The sequence below is a fragment of the Schistocerca serialis genome, chromosome 5 (genome assembly GCF_023864345.2).
Source record: "Schistocerca serialis cubense isolate TAMUIC-IGC-003099 chromosome 5, iqSchSeri2.2, whole genome shotgun sequence".
Taxonomy (NCBI): Eukaryota; Metazoa; Arthropoda; class Insecta; order Orthoptera; family Acrididae; genus Schistocerca; species Schistocerca serialis.
In genome coordinates, this window is record NC_064642.1 from 34,443,305 (window position 1) to 34,462,717 (window position 19,413).

At 42.4% G+C, this 19,413-nt stretch overlaps 1 protein-coding gene across 1 annotated transcript; it reads left to right on the forward strand.

Moving 5' to 3' along the window:
• Positions 1-1,261: 1,261 nt before the first annotated feature.
• LOC126481727 (uncharacterized) lies at positions 1,262-12,332 on the forward strand. Its single transcript, XM_050105680.1, has 11 exons — positions 1,262-1,269; positions 1,346-1,409; positions 3,315-3,541; positions 3,624-3,878; positions 3,985-4,126; positions 8,983-9,215; positions 9,298-9,552; positions 9,659-9,800; positions 11,530-11,762; positions 11,846-12,100; positions 12,207-12,332. Exons 2-11 carry the CDS (start codon positions 1,346-1,348, stop codon positions 12,330-12,332), a joined length of 1,932 nt encoding a protein of 643 aa, XP_049961637.1. The 5' UTR covers positions 1,262-1,269.
• The last annotated feature ends 7,081 nt before the right edge of the window (positions 12,333-19,413 follow it).

Below are 19,413 nucleotides of genomic sequence, written 5' to 3' on the forward strand. Positions count from 1 at the left end.
ACTTATCCTTAGGATAAATCTGATAATTAACTGCCGCAGATGTTAACACATCGTAGAATACGTTAGTAAATCGTTAAGCGTTACTCTACGACACAGAAAGCTGAACCAGATCGTAAATCAGCCTGTGCCTTAGATTAACGAAAAGTAGGTCCATCTGCATTCCATCGATGAACGTGAGTGCTAATTACAGGGGGTTTTCCAAACCTCTCCAGGCAAATCTACCGTATTTGTGGATTTTCGCTTCGGAAAACCGATACAGAATCAGTTACAACAGACAAAACGCACAGAAGTAAATTTGTCCCACTCGCAGACAAACAGCTTGCAAGGAACTATGTTATTATCGCACTGTGACATGGAGGGCATCCCGGCACAGTATCAAAACAATAACATATGGAGGAGTGAAGAGTACCAACCAAGAGCGGATCTTGGAAAAAAAGGCACATTGTGAAAGAAAAGAAAGAAACGTGTCGTGCGCAACTGATGAGACTCCTCTAAATCGGTCCTACAAAAGTAACAGCGGTTTTCACCTCTGCAGGCCACGCATATTACAGAATTTATATCAAATTATTTTAGAGTCATAGTCAAAACAGTTTTTCTGCCCTCAGTACTCCAAGAAACACTAGCACATTTCTGCCAAGAACTTCTGGAGGTAATACAGTTAGTGACGTTTACATGGTAGCACTGTACAAGAACACACAACTTACGTGCTCAGAGCACATTACTGATTCTGCCACAACTGAGGTGAAACAGAGGGCATGAAGCACTCTGCAAACAAGTTACCTTAGACAATGGAGTGAACGAAATGCGTTCGCTCCGTATTAACAACTCGAATTACAAAGCTGACCAAGTTTGTTAGATACTTTTCTGACGTTGAACGGTAGGTGACAGACTCAGACACGACGAAAACTACACATGAAAATCCCTTCATCGTAGTTTCTTCCGTTGCCATGGATGAGTTAATACGTAGAAATCATATCGAAAGCTAGAAGCGAAACCTGTTGCATTCCTACAAGTTGGTAACATCACGCGATAATCACTGCTGATATACGATGCGATACGCACGGTCTGCTCTCTTCTGGACAACTGAAGTGAATTTTTCAGGTAATGCACAGACGCAGAGATGACTTGCGTTTGCCGAGGATGAAGGTCATCCTGGTCGCGAGCGGAAAAAACCGCGATCGATAAACGCAGTGAAGAGCTGATAAAGAAATGCGTAAATACGCACACGTCGAAGCCAGCCGCATCACATTGTGGTCCACAGCCGGCAAGGTAAGTCCTCTCCGCTCTGAAGTATACTAGACTAGCTAGCACTGCCTCCACCCTAAGACATCGCCTTCTTGTGCAGATGCGCTTCTTCCTGCTGTTCGCTGTTGTCATTGGCTTCGCCTGCGGCGCAGCGGTGCCCAAGGGTAAGTGTCATCAAATCATACTTTTAAAGGCCAGAATAATGTCAATGTTTGGTAAATGTTTGGTTCTAAGAACAACTATTTAAGCTCAAGTGACCACGTAATCGTTCCATACATGTGCTGTACATCATGTTTTCAAGACGGAAAGGTATTAAAGACGTCAGCTGCCAGTGGGCATTGATTTATATCAACGGGACAAACTGGAAATTTGTGTTTCCTGCTCATTAGGCACATGCGCTGACCACCGCGCCATCCGGACACAGTAGTCAGGGCAACTGCACCGACTACCTTAGTGTGCCTCCCACCAGACCCAGATTCTCAACTATTCCTTCAGTGCAGTTGCACGCCAAACTCTATCTCTTACTCGAATCGGCAAGATGCTGCGCGTAATGAGGCTCATAAGCAGGGGCGCTGCACCAGTAGCGTGAGGTATCAGTTGAGAATTTGGATCTGACGGGGTCTTGCTAGGGTAGCCGGTGCACCTGCGGCGACCCCTCTGTACAGATGGTTTAGTGGTCAGCGTATCTGGCTAGTAAGTTGGAGACTCGGGCTAGAATCCGAGGGTGGGAAAAATTTTCAGCCTACCAGTTGATATATGCCCATGTCTTTAATGCCTTTGTGAGTTGATTAACGGTGGCTCCAATATCAGAATGGTGTCTATTCCTTCGGACATGTCTGAAATAACAGGACCACACGCATATAATAGATTTTCAGCTATATGAGCTATGCTTCCATAATGACGTGCACAGAAGTCTTCCACATGACCAATTTCGTTCCGTAAAGTTACCAGATGCTGGTGTACCTCATAAAAATGTAAGCTATTCGCAGAGAAACACCACATAATTTATTGCGCTTCAGTGAAGCAAATAGTTATCGGTCCACTGATTTAAGCAAGGATGGTTTACACCCAGCAGAAGAATTTTTGAGACTGCCTGAGTATACATTATTTCGACAGATTTTATCAAATGAATCGCGTAACCGCCATTAAATGTACCTGGGTAAAAAGTAATATGCCCTCCTACAGGCATTAGCGACTTTAACAAAAGTACACCTATGGCGTCGATAAAATACTATATTCTGGATACATAATTTTAAAGCAAAGCAAAGGAAAGCTACGTTTTCTGACAGTAATAGGGCAGTTCGAACCGACAGACCGACCGACCGCAGTGTCATCCACTGCCAGTGGCGTCAGTGAATCCGATAAGGAGGGGCTTGGGGTCAGCACGCGACTCTCCTGACCTTTTCGCCTTCTGATTTTGGGAACACTCCTTATCACTCAAATAGCTCCTTAATTGGTATAACGAAGCTAGGAAACCCTGTTCAAGTCCTTCCAATAAGGAAGAATCTCCAGCAGTACCGGGGATCGAACCTGGGTCCTACACATATCAGCCAGAGGCTGATCACTGAGCTATTGAAGCAGATAGCTTTTAACGGTACAAACCCGCATCCGGCCATCCTGATTTAGGTTTTCCGTGGTTTCCCTAAATCGCTCCAGACAAATGCTGAGATGGTTCCTTTGAGATGGCACGGCCGATTTCCCTCCCCTTCCTTCAGTACTCCAACGAGACTGATGACCTCGCTGTTTGGCCTTCTCCTCCCAAGCAACCAAACCCGAACCTAACTAGCCATCAGTAACCGTTGCGCTATATTGCTGGTTTTTCTTGCAAAGTAACAGTCACTAATTAAAACGAGGAGGTACTTTTTTGAACGAATAATCAACACTGAGATAAGACCTACTAATCTCATTACATATTTAAGGATTTTGGTTATTATCTTACATAAAACGAAAACAAAATTTCAGAGTTTACCCAAAACAAGCGAAGATAAAGACTACAACTTAGAATTACTTACGTAACACGTCAATTCAGAAAGCAGAAGTTCGCTTACACCTACATTAAAATTACACAGCGCCCAAGCATGAGACAGTCCAGCGATTTCCGGCCCAACGATCCAGCCGCAACCTCCAAGATGACCTGAACGACTTCCTGGCCCTCATCCCCGTCGACGAAATCGTCAACATCGTCCTCAACTACGTCGCCAACGATGCTGAGGTGCAGGCCGCCCTCCAGTACCTCATGTCTGACGAGTTCGAGAGCATCGTCGTCTACGTCGACCAGCAGCCCGAGCTGTACGATGTAAGCAACGCTCCATTAGACACTTCATACACCTATGCGATGTTACATCACTCAGGTTCTCACTGCTCCATTTTTTCTGCAGCTGCTCAACTTCCTCGAGTCCTCAGGCCTTGACCCCTACGGCTTCCTCAACACGATCCACGACTTCCTGGGCATTCCTCAGATTACGAAACCCGCCAGCCGAATGAGGAGGAGCAGCAGGAGCCTCAAGTCCATGCTTGATGAGATCCTCGCCATCCTCCCAGTCGACGAGCTGAAGGCTCTCTACAACGATAAGCTGGAGACCAGCGCCGACTTTGCTGAACTCATCAACAGGCTCAGCTCGGACGAGTTCCACGTAAGTAGTAATCCTTTCATGGCTGTTGAACGGCAACGAGTGTCCAACATTTTTCTTTTATGTTACCTCCATACTTTACCTCTAACCAGAAATATGACGTTTCCAGCAACTGGTGTTGCGCGTTTTGGAGCTGGACGCTGTGCAGGAGTTGATCCAGATGCTGAGGGACGCCGGTATCGATGTGGACGCCATCATGGATTTCATCCGCAATCTCTTCGGCTGGTCTGACTCCGGCTCCTTGAAACTGAGTAAGAATGTTTTCTTTAGTATCATCTTTCAATGGGGCTTGTTATTTTAATTTTATATTCGCATGTGCCACTTATTCTTTTGTCCATTGTGCTCCACATTGTGGGCCGTAATTTTACAGTACTAGTTGAGGCCAAACATCTCGTAATGTGTTCAGGTATTCCTCTAAAGGAAACGGTGAGCCTAGAAATTTTTTATTACTTCAGCTTACCGATATATCTATTCCACTTCAAACTTTCTTTGCAACGATATGAAGCCATCATCAAACATACAACAGAAAGCCGTCACTAGAGTAAATTAACAACTGGTCGCACTTGGAGCTTACATCACAAAAGAGTCAACCAGACCTACCTATCGTCATCTGACCCATCCTTATTATCCTCATTTTGTATGGACCTTCTCCAACGTTATACTAAAATCACCAAATCATGGAAATACATATAGGACACCTCGTATCCGTTTTTCACTCTGCTCTCCCTCTGTTATCCTTTCCTGGTTCGTAAAGCTTACACGAATTTCTACATTTCCAGTAAACCCAAGACCCATCTTCGGTAACGTTTGCTTGCAGATGTATCACTGTCAACATTTTCCACCTTCATGACCAAACATTAAATGTTTTTCCAACTGTAATTTTAGATGACCCCCCTGCCTGCAGCACGGAACCACCTTAATAATCTGCCCTTCATACCACCCATAACGCACTCAAGGGTTTCCACCGGAAATTACTGCCAAAATCAATATATTTCCTCCCTGGCTTCTGTCCTATCCTCCTCACAAGTGCATCGCGCTTACTCGAATCATTTCTTTTCATTACACAAATCAAACATTTCTCCTACAATATTGTCTCAATTCTCCAAATTTTACCTAGCTCATCAGCGCTGTAATAACCCCAAGTCCTCACAGCGATCAGGTCCATCACAAATAACTAATATCATAAATATCACACCATTCGCGTCATTGACATTATTTTACTGTAATAAAAATCGTTCTGGTACTTAAAACAACTTCAGTGAAGTCTACAGAGCGTTTTAATGTTAGTCTACAGAGCGTCTGAATGTTTGGGACCAGAGCCCTCAAAAATAGGGAATATAAATGACACTAAACTAAAAAATACAAAATAAGAACATGTTAAAAACATTTATAATCTTGGCATCAGTGCTTCTGTACTGACTCGAATCACAGTTCTGTGCTCGTACTTGCACCCAGTGCTGTTACCAACAAGAACATCAATATGATAATGAAGGAGACGTGGTAGAAGATTAAGGTCTTAGGTCCCATCGACGAATTTATTACATGCCCAATAAATACTCACCAAGGTGTAGTGTGTCACTGTATGTTTCAAGTAAATGACCCCAGAAATCGCATTAAACAATTTATGTAACTGACAGAATAACTCAATGTGGATGGATGGGTACGAGAAAGAGTGGCTCTCCTACCTAATGCGGGTTCAGTACCTCGGCCACTAAGTGAATCATAACGCTAACGAGAGAACTCCATCTTCCCCAAAAGGCAAACTATGGAATACAATGATTATATTATGGAACATTATTTGTGAGTTTCGCAGAAAAATCATAAAACTGCTTGAAACCCTATGATCTGGAAACAATTCATTTGCATCCACTAAAAATGAAATAGTATGTATACGATATTACACAAATTCTAGGAAAAACCAAAGACTCATTGTTGACTTACTCAGCATTGACTAAACTGTCAAACATTTTACACTATCATTGAATAGTTATGCATTGAACCACAACAATTTGTGCAGCTGTAATGAGACTCTCAACAGAATTTTGCAAAAGAGCAAAAAAAGATCCGCTGATATGCGATATCTCATTTTCAGAGAAATTAGGAGATGTGAAGATGATCCAGCGTTTCCCACCAAAAAAATCCAGCCGCAACCTCCAAGATGACCTGAATGACTTCCTGGCCCTCATCCCCGTCGACGAAATCGTCAACATCGTCCTCACCTACGTCGCAAACGACGCTGAGGTGCAGGCCGCCCTCCAGTACCTCATGTCTGACGAGTTCGAGAGCATCGTCGTCTACGTCGACCAGCAGCCCGAGCTGTACGATGTAAGCAACGCTCCATTAGACACTTCATACACCTATGAGATGTTACATCACGCAGGTTCTCACTGCTCCATTTTTTTCCACAGCTGCTCAACTTCCTCGAGTCCTCAGGCCTTGACCCCTACGGCTTCCTCAACACGATCCACGACTTCCTGGGCATTCCTCAGATTACGAAACCCGCCAGCAGAATGAGGAGGAGCAGCAGGAGCCTCAAGTCCATGCTCGATGAGATCCTCGCCATCCTCCCAGTCGACGAGCTGAAGGCTCTCTACAACGATAAGCTGGAGACCAGCGCCGACTTTGCTGAACTCATCAACAGGCTCAGCTCGGACGAGTTCCACGTAAGTAGTAATCCTTTCATGGCTGTTGAATGGCTACGAGTGTCCAACATTTTTCTTTTATGTTACCTCCATACTTGACCTCTAACCAGAAAGGTGATGTTTCCAGCAACTGGTGTTGCGCGTTTTGGAGCTGGACGCTGTGCAGGAGTTGATCCAGATGCTCAGGGACGCCGGTATCGATGTGGACGCCATCATGGACTTCATCCGCAATCTCTTCGGCTGGTCTGACTCCAGCTCCTTGAAACTGAGTAAGAATGTTTTCTTTAGTATCATCTTTCAATGGGGCTTGTTATTTTAAGTTTATATTCGCATGTGCCACATATTCTTTTGTCCATTGTGTTGCACATTGCGTGGCGTAATTCTGCGGTTCTAACTGTGACCAAACATGTCGTCTGGTTTCTGGTACTCCTCCAGAGGGAATGTGGAGTCATGAAATTTTCTGGAAATTCAGCTTGTGTACTTCAAGAGTTCTTTGCGAGAATATGAACCAATCGTCATAGGAAGGTATGTACAAGAATATGTTCGCTAATAATCCACACAGATTGACGGTGTTCGACCCTTTTTCTGTCTTCTGATTTATATGTTAAGTGGTAAAGCTCGACTGATAAGGCGAGAAATATTTTCTACCAACGAATGGCAATTTTTTCTGGTAGCTGGACCCTGGGCAGACGTGAGCGTCCTTAAGACCAGTTCCCAAATATATTCCAAGTTCAGCTGAAGTAACATGTTTTGGCGTATCGTTTCTGTAATGTAGTGCGGCAACGTTCGTGGAGTCCTACAATAACAATATGAACTCTCGAAAGAGGTAACATTTTCCCAAAACAGTTATAGGGAAAACCACCTAGAAATAGTGTTCCTGAGATCTCTACTATTCAGTTCATAATTCTTCCAACAAGCTAAAATACCCTGGAATTTCATTACCAAAATCTAGTAACGACGAGCTGCTAACCACAGCAAAGAAAGCGCACTACTGACAAAACTGCTAACTGGTTAGACTAGGAGGTTACATCACCAATCCATGAACCATTCATAATATACGTCCTCCAACTGTCCTTGTTATGCACAATTTGTATAGACCTCCTCTTTTCTGACGTTTTACTAAAATCTCAGAATCATGGAACAAGATGAGATGTGTATCACTACCTTGTCTCTCTCATATGCTTTACCGGCTACTAAGATTTACATACATTCTGAAACAAAACAGCATAACCATTTCTACAGTTCCAATAAACTGGAAGTGCAACAACATATTGTATCCCCCATCCTCGACAATGTTTGCCTTGAGCTGTGCCCCTATCAAAACTTCCCACCAAACATTCCACATCCTTACCTAGCGTAACCTTATCTGTCTCCCCTTCCCCCAGCGTGAAATCACCCACATGATCTAGCCTTCATACAACCCATAAGGTTCCCAAGTATTTTCACCGACGACGACTGTTCCGGGCCATATGCTTTCTGCTTGGCTGCTGTCCTATCCACCAGCATTTACTCGAATCATTTCTTTCCAATGTGTAAATCAGACATTTTTCCTTTAATACTGCCCCCAGTTCTAAGAATTTACTCTATCCACAAGTACTGTAATAAGCACAACTCCCCATAGCCATCACCTCTACAGACCAGAAAGAACTAACATCACACTATCACAGCACCAATTCCTATTGCCATTATTCTAGAGCAACAAAAATTAACCTAATGATTTAATTTATTTCAATCAAGTTTGAAGAACGTAAGAATGTCTCAAAGTAGCAAGATTCGATCGTGGGGAATATAAAAGGTGCGCAAATACATAAATAAAAAACAGTAACCTGTTGTGAAGAGATACGTCTGAGTCACAGTTATAACCTTGAGTTTACTTTTCCTCACTGACGTGAATCACATTTCTATACACAATGTACCCAGTGCATTCATCAAGAGGTTCAATAAGAAGATGAAGTGCTACAAATTTAGCGTGTAACGTAACACCGACAAAACTCTTAAGTCTACAGTGAAATCTCATCAAGGACAATGATGTCAGCGTCGTTTTCAAATATTTGAACAAAGGAATCGCATTAAACAACTTATGTAACTGACGGAAAAACTAATTGTAGGTGACTAGGCATGAGAAGCATCAGTTCTTCTATCTAATGCGAGTCCAGTACCTCAGACGCTATGCAAAAGATAACGGTAAAGGCAGAACTCCATCTTTCGCAAAAGTCATACAACTCAATATAATGTTTATATTATGGACATTATTTGCGAGTTTTCCGCGAAAATTATAAAAATAAGTGGCACTCTACAACTCGTAAACAATAATTTTACGTCTTCCTAATAAATAACTAATTTCACACTAATAGTGATAAGTTACGGAATGACCCACAACAGTTTCTCAATTGTAACGTAATTTTTAACACAACTTTCCCAAAAGTGCAGAGAAGGTGCACTGATAAGCGAAATACCATTTTCAGAGCCATTCCATGGTGCAAGGATGATCCAGCGTTTCCCAGCAAAAAAATCCAGCCGCAACCTCCAAGATGACCTGAACGACTTCCTGGCCCTCATCCCCGTCGACGAAATCGTCAACATCGTCCTCAACTACGTCGCAAACGATGCTGAGGTGCAGGCCGCCCTCCAGTACCTCATGTCTGACGAGTTCGAGAGCATCGTCGTCTACGTCGACCAGCAGCCCGAGCTGTACGATGTAAGCAACGCTCCATTAGACACTTCATACACCTATGCGATGTTACATCACTCAGGTTCTCACTGCTCCATTTTTTCTGCAGCTGCTCAACTTCCTCGAGTCCTCAGGCCTTGACCCCTACGGCTTCCTCAACACCATCCACGACTTCCTGGGCATTCCTCAGATTACGAAACCCGCCAGCCGAATGAGGAGGAGCAGCAGGAGCCTCAAGTCCATGCTTGATGAGATCCTCGCCATCCTCCCAGTCGACGAGCTGAAGGCTCTCTACAACGATAAGCTGGAGACCAGCGCCGACTTTGCTGAACTCATCAACAGGCTCAGCTCGGACGAGTTCCACGTAAGTAGTAATCCTTTCATGGCTGTTGAACGGCAACGAGTGTCCAACATTTTTCTTTTATGTTACCTCCATACTTGACCTCTAACCAGAAATATGACGTTTCCAGCAACTGGTGTTGCGCGTTTTGGAGCTGGACGCTGTGCAGGAGTTGATCCAGATGCTGAGGGACGCCGGTATCGATGTCGACGCCATCATGGACTTCATCCGCAATCTCTTCGGCTGGTCTGATTCCGGCTCCTTGAAACTGAGTAAGGATGTTTTCTTTAGTATCATCTTTCAATGGGGCTTGTTATTTTAAGTTTATATTCGCGTGTGCTACATATTCTTTTGTCCATTGTGCTCCACATTGTGTGGCGTAATTATACAGTACTAGCTGAGGCCAAATATCTCGTAATGTATTTCACTCTACTTTAAAATTTCTTTGCGACAATATGAAGCCATCATAAAGCCGTCAATAGAGTAAACTAACAACTAGCCACACTTGGAGCTTACATCAGAAAACAATTCTAATCCACTGACCTGCCCTTCCTATCATCATTTCGTATGGATCTTGTCCAACGTTTTAATAAAATCTTCAAGTCAAGGAAAGACGTATAGGACATCTAATTTCTGTATTTCACTGTCCTCTGTCTCCGCTATCCTTTGCTGGCTCAAAACGTTTACACAAATTTCTACATTTCCAGTAAACCCAAGACCCATCAGCGGTAACGTTTGTTTGCAGCTGTGCCCTTGTCAGCAATTCCCCGTATTCATCACCAAACATTAAACGATGTTCCCAAGCGTAATTTTAGTTGACTCCCATGCCCGCAGTACGGAACCAGCCATATAATCTGGCCTTCATACCACTCATAACACACCCAACGATTATCACCGGAAACGACTGTTTCAGATCATATCTTTCCTCACTGGCTACTGTCGTACGCAACTCATAAGCACATCGCATTTACTCAAATCTTTTCTATCCGATGGACAGATTAGATATTTCTCCTGTAATTTTGACTCCATTCTCTAAGTCTTACCCAACCTACCAGTACAGTAATAACTCCAAGTCCTGACAACTATCATGAACATCACAAATAACTAACGTCATAAATATCACACCATTAATTCCATTGACGTTCTTTTACAGTAATAAGAATCATCCTTGTATTTAAAACAACTTCAATCAAGTCTAAAGAGAGTTAGAATGTCTGGGACCAGAGCCCTCAAAAATAGGGAATATAAGTAACACTAAACTAAAAAAATTCAAAATAACAACATGTTAAGAACATTTATAATCTTGGCATCAGTGCTTCTGTACCGACTAGAATCACAGTTCTGTGCTCGTACTTGCGCCCAGTGCTGTTTGCAACAAGAACAACAATAAGATATGAAGAAGACGTGGTAGAAGATTAAGGTCTTACGTCCCATAGACGAGTTTATTAAATGCCCAATAAATACACAGCAAGGTGAAGTGTGTCACTGTATGTTTCAAGTAAATAAACCCAGAAATCGCATTAAACAATTTATGTAACTGACAGAATAACTCAATGTGGGTGGATGGGCACGAGAAAGAGGAGCTGTCCTATCTAATGCAGGTTCAGTACTTCAGCCACTACGCGAATCATAATGCTAACGAGAGAACTCCACCTTCCCCAAAAGGCATACGACGGAATACAATGATTATATTATGGAACATTATTTGTGAATTTTGCAGAAAAATTATAAAACTGCTTAAAACCCTGTGATCTGGAAACAATTCTTCTACATCCCACAAAAAAAGAAATAGTATGTGTATGATATTACACAACTTCTAGGGAAAAAAGCAAAGACACGTTGTTCACTTGCTCAGCACTGACTAAACTGTCCAACGTTTTACACTATCATTAAATAGTTATGCAATGAAACACAACAATCTGTGCAACTGTAATGAGACTTTCAACAGAATTTTGCAAAAGAGCAGAAAAGATGTACTGATACGCGATATCTCATTTTCAGAGCCTATCCGAGGTGCAAAGATGATCCAACGTTTCCCAGCAAAAAAATCCAGCCGCAACCTGCAAGATGACCTGAACGACTTCCTGGCCCTCATCCCTGTCGACGAAATCGTCAACATCGTCCTCAACTATGTCGCCAACGATGCTGAGGTGCAGGCCGCCCTCCAGTACCTCATGTCTGACGAGTTCGAGAGCATCGTCGTCTACGTCGACCAGCAGCCCGAGCTGTACGATGTAAGCAATGCTCCATTAGACACTTCATACATCTATGAAATGTTACATCATGCAGGTTCTCACTGCTCCATTTTTTTCTGCAGCTGCTCAACTTCCTCGAGTCCTCAGGCCTTGACCCCTACGGCTTCCTCAACACGATCCACGACTTCCTGGGCATTCCTCAGATTACGAAACCCGCCAGCAGAATGAGGAGGAGCAGCAGGAGCCTCAAGTCCATGCTCGATGAGATCCTCGCCATCCTCCCAGTCGACGAGCTGAAGGCTCTCTACAACGATAAGCTGGAGACCAGTGCCGACTTTGCTGAACTCATCAACAGGCTCAGTTCCGACGAATTCCACGTAAGTAGTAATCCTTTCATGGCTGTTGAATGGCTACGAACGTCCAACATTTTTCTTTTATGTTACCTCTATACTTGACCTCTAACCAGAAATATGACGTTTCCAGCAACTGGTGTTGCGCGTTCTGGAGCTGGACGCTGTGCAGGAGTTGATCCAGATGCTGAGGGACGCCGGTATCGATGTCGACGCCATCATGGACTTCATCCGCAATCTCTTCGGCTGGTCTCAGTGAGGGCGTGTTGCACCATTCTAGATGCATCCTCATAAGTAAATGATAATATCTGCTTTGAAGCCGTGGACTCAAAGAACTGTTTAAAAATAAATTAATTATCTGAAAGTAAGTGTATTTGAATTGGCTGTCCCTAAATCCAGTACATCAGAATCTCAGAGGTATTACAACTGAATATTACTGGTATCAGTTTTCTGAAGAGTGATGTCTTTTCTAAGGAGTACCTCTGGTAATATGAGGGCTATACTGCTACGAAAATTGATTCCCATTTGCTAATAACCTAAAATGATCTACGTTTACACAATTCGAAAATCTTTTGTCTATTCAAGCGGCTCGATGAAAACCTATGATTGTTCACGTGATTCGGTATTCATTATTTACAATCCCTACGACGCTTTGCAGTTTAAATCAATAGATAGCTGAGAAATCTTCTCGCATGACTTCAGAAAGATATTGTAGTCACTCGGTCACACTAAAGAACAGAGTTTCATACAGACATAGCAATACACTCCATAGGCACGTGCTCCACGAATCAAATCTCACTCAATATGTACTGGTGATTATATTTGTCACACACAACAACATAACTGGTACATACATGCGAACGCATGTCTATGATAGAGTGGTATTTCTTATAGTTCTTGCAAGTGTGTTCAGCATGTACGATTTTCATAACACGGGTCTAGGAACGTCTCATCATTGACTGACAACCTATCACCACAGAATCATCAGCTGAGAAATATAGAGATCAAAACAAAGTTCTTAAAACTACTACTTACTTAAAGCATAACATAGCCATGGGAGAAGCTTGGGTCTACAAACGTATCACTTACTGACAACCTATCACCACAGAATTATCAGCTGAAAAACATATAGATCAAAACAAAGTTCTTAAAACTAGCACTTACTTACCGCATAACATAACCGTAGGAGACAATTACCACGCCAAAGTCAGTTTCTGAAGAGCAAAACATTTCAAACGAATACAAACTACTCCACAACTTGTCACAACGAATAGGCTCTATAAATCAACGGGCACACATCGTGAATGAAAAAAATTGTTCAACACAGTGCTAAAAGTAAAGACCAGTAACCTGAGAGAAAGAAATTAAATAAGACGTGGTCAAAGACGTATGCTTACGTCAGAGGAGGCAGCCTATGAGAACACAGTGGCTAGCACTCATGCCTAGATGACTCATTACTTCACAGACTAGGCACTACTTTTCCTACAATCTCTATAGAGGCTTCTCACAAATATTGCTTGCAATGGATATTCTAATGCTGGCAAATTCAACACTCTGAATGCCGCATGTAAGTCTAACACTCCCCTGTATCCAGCCTGCCCCCGGGGTGCTAGTCATGCAGCGCCGTGGAAGAGTCAGTGAGAAGTTTGACCACTATGAAGACGAAAACTGTAACTTTTTGAAGATTGGAATCTGTTCGTGAATACGTAGAATTTTAGTACGACGAATGGCATTTCTATTGCAAACTTTTATTCCCATACGGGCAACACTCATATATAAATCTGCTCATTATGTGAACAAAAGGGACATTTCAAGCCTTCTATAGCTGTACAAGTCGACTGTTGGTGATGGTACCGTGACGCAGAATCGCGAAGGAATCGTCAAAGCTGTATCAAGACTGAGGAAACGTAATGCACTAATGGACAGTAACCATCTAGGATTGCGTACGGTGGTTGTAACAAATCACATTAAATCAGTAGAGAGACCCATACTTACGTTCCAGAGAACTATCAGCAGTCCAGCTAACACCATGACTGTGCGTAGGGAGGTAAAATGAACAGCGTACAGTGTTCGGACAGCTCCTCAAAAGCCACATACTTCTGTAATCAGTGACACGGAACACTTTTGGTGCTGTAAATGTGGGAGACAATTTAGCTCTGGTACAGGAATTCCAAACACTCTGTTACTCAGCGATTTTTGCTCTGTAGTCATGCCTATCTAACCTATGCTTATGCCTTTATCTACTGTCTCGTAATTCCTATGCACGTCTTAACCTTTTATTGCATGCTGTGGTTGTTGGTACAGTGGCTTTAATTAACAACCACAACTCGACTTAGACTATAAATTTACTGGCTCCACGAGGAACCTGCAATCTAAGTTTAACAATCAACCGATGGCGCTAGTCGTACCTCGAAACAGCACAGTGAGCACAGAGGGCGATGACCTTTCGTTTTATCATGAGCATATATGAGTTATCATTTGCTGTTGTTCCTTTAAAGCTTTAATCATTCTTCTCGCAATCTTTTACTTTATATTTCAAATTGATATTTGCAACGGGGTTCAACAGAATCTGTAATAATTATGGAAAGCGAGAGGCAATCAAAAGGTGGTTCTCCATAATTATTTACATTTATCGGCCTAAGACACCGCCTTCAATATGAACTTGTACAAGACTGATTCTTTCACTTAACAACAGTTATGAATTTTACCTTATTTGGTCTCCGACGTACAAAAGGAAATCAATTTATGGGGTACAAAGATGGATTAAATTCAGTGCTGTTCCACGTAGTAGCATGCAACACTAAACGGAAACGTCCCCTTTGAACAATTATACAATACTATGCTTAAACTGACATACAATATTTTTAGCGCAACGCAATCTGACTTTCAATAATCCCTACAAAAGAATGGCCCCGACTAACATTAACCTATACCTTTAACAAATCACTTACTTCACAAAAATCTTCGTTACTCGAACTACTGCAATACAGCGAGCGCCACTACTGCCAGCTAAATAAAAGATTCAAACTACGGAAGGCACTAACCACTGATAGGTATAGTTAGCAAATGAAAGATTTTAATAGAGAACAAACAATGTATTTACCTTAATAGTGTTGAAAAATCATACTATACATAGCAGTTCATGACATCCAGTCTTACAAATTTCAAAACTCCGCCATTTCTCTCCCCACATCCACCACTGCTGGCGGCTCACCTCCAACTGCGCAATGCTACGCGCTGTTCACATCCAGCTGCCGCTGCCCAACACTACAATGGCAGACAACAATGCAAAGTAGCCACAGACTGCACACAGCACAGCCAGTGATTTTCATACAGAGCGCTACGTAACGTTGCCAATAAGAAAACATAAGCAGCCTACTTACAACACAACATACTCATACATGTAGACGTAAAAACTACAGGACAGCGTGGCCGGGGGGGGGGGGGGGGGGTACGCAAGGTTGCTATTGCAAGTAATTATGTCAGACTGCATTGCAAGAAAGCGAAGCAAAACGGAGATTTCTGAGGGGCTTAGTATAACTGCACATTGACGAATACACTAATTACATAGTACAGAATCTGGATACCTACCGTATCTGATACCGTTTAGCAAACCAAACTACGGAATGACACAACAAATATAATCGAAAAGTAAAGAATTTGACATAAATTAATTAATTTAACCTCGATGGGCTATTATTCCACGCCGAGAGGTTGAAAGAAAGGGCTTAGACGGGGTAACTAACACACAATTGCGGGACACATGGAGTCCGTTAGTGTTCGCAAAAGCAACTCACCGAAAATTATCAAATTATTACAGACGACTTGGCTGGGGGACATCAACATCATTTTATCGTACAGCAAGAAATTAAGCAACATCTGAATCATTCTCGATTTAGGTACCACGTGAACTACACTTATGGGCAGACCTCACTTACAAAGAAACAAGTTAAAATCAGACAAAAGTTCTCACAAAAATGGGGATCAAATTTCATAGAATCACTTTTAGAAAACGTTGAGACACGTTAGCACGTTCTGACACCTCACGTGGACTCAGAGCGGATTCCGTACACCCACGAGGCGCGCACTGCAGTTGCAGTGCAAGTCACAAAGAAACTGCCTAAAATTTGTAAAATGAGTGACTGAAGATGCTCTGGCTCGGCTTCCATTTTCATTAATAAATATTTAAAACAATCAACCACCCAGAAAAAATTAAATTTCTAGTTGTTAATCGGCACTCAAAGAAGTGACGCGAACATGTTCTCAGGACCACACCAGAAAAAAACTTTTCTAACATTCATCTTTAACCCACAGATCTTCAGTAATTGTGCATCAGCTCGAGACGTTCTTTCAAATGAACGGATTTCAATAGCAATTATTCCACAAACAAAATGCAGAGTTGATGGCCAACACTCATACTCAAAGGTTGCGAACACAATTTACCAGTTGCTTTATACCATCAAAATTATGATAATTAAACTATCTTCTATCAGTTCTCTGACTAAATTTACTGTCAACAACACAGTTCGAACGCTATCCAGGATGACAAAATTCGTTTTTGTACCTTTAATTCACCATATCAGCGAGAGCTTCACAGTAGCGTCCTCACACCAGGCCAGCCCGTGCAACAGCGTCCCAGCACGGCGGACTTTCGGAGAAAACGTTTCCTTGTTCGAACTGCCCGGAGAGGAACCTCTCCTATCGGCTGTAACCACCTTCTACCCTCTGCTGTCGACTCCCTTCATCTTCTCCAAAGTCTACAGGCAATCTTTTTGCTTAGCTTTTCCATAAGTTATGCTTTGACAAAGCCCACTACACTCTATCTTTGGCTAGTCCCTCACCTTCCTGTATCCCACCACAGTCAAACTGCATGCACTCATACCAGTAAGGACTAGTAGTTATACATTCCGGGTGTTCACAAATTTTTAAATTCAGCTAAATATGAAAGTGCGAAATCAATAGCATCTGCTGTATAACATTTACGGTTATCAACATATTTATAGAACTTCAGTCTCTGTCAAGAACAATAATAATAATAATAATTACATCCATAACTTGATAACTTGTCTGAAAAAGGAACAACTGTTTTCGTGAAATTATGTTGTTTTTTACATAATTAAGTACAGAATATGGCAAGAACGAATTGACGTTTAAGCCTTAGCCACTCTCCGTTTCGCATTTTTGAGTAAGTAGGAGTTTTCATGCTTTCTTACTTTTTCGGACAAATGAACATGATCCCTAATTCATGTATTAGTTAACAAATTAACTTCAGGGTTGAAAATCAGGCATTCTTACAGTGCACCCGCACAACAACTTACGCTTATTATACACTTCCTTGTTACATGTTCGCTCGTAATCACGCTAATTTGATTTCGTCACTTTCTTAGAAACGGATCCGGTCTGAGAGGCCCTACTTGATTTGCGGCTAACTTTTCCTGATAATTTTCTTTTCTGATAGTACTTAATACAGGTTCAACAGAGTTAATGTGGACACTGCACAGGAAAGCCGATTCCTGCACAGTAAACAGCCGACTCCAAAGACAAACTGGCGTTTGCGGAAATGATTAAGCAGTAGTACCATCTACCAACAAGGTCACTTGACTAGAAAACAAATAAGGCGCTGAGGAGCCGTAAGGGCCAAAACCCGTTGTCTTCGACCACCTGCGGCGGGGCGCGGTCGGTCGTCTGCGTTCTCTCAATCACTTATCGAAAGTCCACCTAGCTCTCGATATGCTACTTTGCGACGACCCTTCACTCTTTAGTAGCAGATGCGTGCTAGGCAGTGTAAAGTAGCGTTGATGAAACCACTACCTAATGCCTACCATACAGAGGACGCGTAACTCAAGTTGAAAGTCAGTTCCTGAAAGTTCATTTTTAAAAAAATCGGGCGTTCGGAGGATGCAGTCTACTTGTAGAAAGCATTTAAAATTAGATTGAATCTACTTTTTATTCATATGGAAACACATGAAATGGCTATCAAGTCCGTATTTAATATTGTAATGCTCTATCATTCAAAGTTCACTGTCTGTACAACATAGTTTCACTCGAAAAGCAGCCAGAATTTTTGTAAGTCCGACCCGACTGATTTTCACGTTCAACCGGGTACACCGAGCGAGGTGGCGCAGTGGTTAGCGCACTGGACTCGCATTCCGGAGGACGCGTGTGACCATCCTGATTTAGGTTTTCCGTCATTTCCCTCAAACGCTCCAGGCAAATTCAGGGATGATTCCTCTGAAAGGGCACGGCCGACTTCCTTCCCCGTCCTTCCCTAATGCAATGAGATTGATGACCTACCTGTTTGGTCTCTCCCCCCCAAACAACCCAACTCCCTCCCCCCCTCCCCCCACCTCTACCAGGTACAGACCCACAACTATTCGCGAATTAAACATTCGGTTGTTTCAGTGGTCTTCTTCAAATGAAGTGCTCGCCAAAGTATTCCGTAGAGCACGAAACGTGCCACGCAGAATTGTTACTACTGCCATAAAGTTCACACTCTCATAACTTTCAAACTATTTAATTTAGAAACACCAAACTTTCATTAAAATGTCCATAACTCAAGTCGCTTGAGTCACGAGGTATTCGAACCGCAATTAAATCACTATTTCTTCATTTTCCAGAGTATTTTTAAGGAGGTATCTAACATCGTGCTATCTGTAGGCCGGTTAGCAAGGGACTTTCTCGAACTATTCTACTCACTACCCACTCCGCTAGATTCGCGCGGGACCAGTTTAATTCTGATTGGATGTTGATCTAAACGAGCAGTCAGAATGTTCCTTTCAGATCATTCTCGCGGCTAAACTTGCCTTATCCAATCAGTAATCTGATATTAATTAACGTCATTAAAACTTCAATTTCTAGTATATTGGTTTGTCAAAATAAGTGAAATGCGAGATATTCTTCATATTGACAAATAAACTTTCATTCTTGTAAAACAACAAACTGGTAGGCAAGATCGCAGGTATTCTTTTTATTCCATGATTACCGGTTTCGGCGAAATTAAAGCCGCCATCATCGGATCTACGAAGGGCAGAAAACACTATAAAAGTGGGCTTGGATTCCACTTATATAACATGTACACATATAAATTTAGTTACATTCCTTAGGACACATACAGGTTACAACATCAAGGCAAACAATGGTGACGTTAATAGTTGCCTATAACACGCAGGCCTTACAAAATTGTTGTAAATGTGCTATGTTACGACAGATGCCCACTTGTTACGACTTCTGCACCTCTTGTTATGGCCGTTTGCTACTTGTTAGCAGCAGACACAGTGGCTGCGCCAAAGACTGAGACGGAGTGGAGTTTTACAATTATTTATTGAACTTTCTTTACAATT

Coding starts and splice junctions, on each gene's coding strand:
- LOC126481727 (XM_050105680.1), top strand. CDS start 1,346: ATGCGCTTCTTCCTGCTGTTCGCTGTTGTCATTGGCTTCGCCTGCGGC. Junction 9,216..9,297: donor AGCAGCCCGAGCTGTACGAT/GTAAGCAACGCT, acceptor TTTTTTCTGCAG/CTGCTCAACTTCCTCGAGTC. Junction 11,763..11,845: donor AGCAGCCCGAGCTGTACGAT/GTAAGCAATGCT, acceptor TTTTTTCTGCAG/CTGCTCAACTTCCTCGAGTC.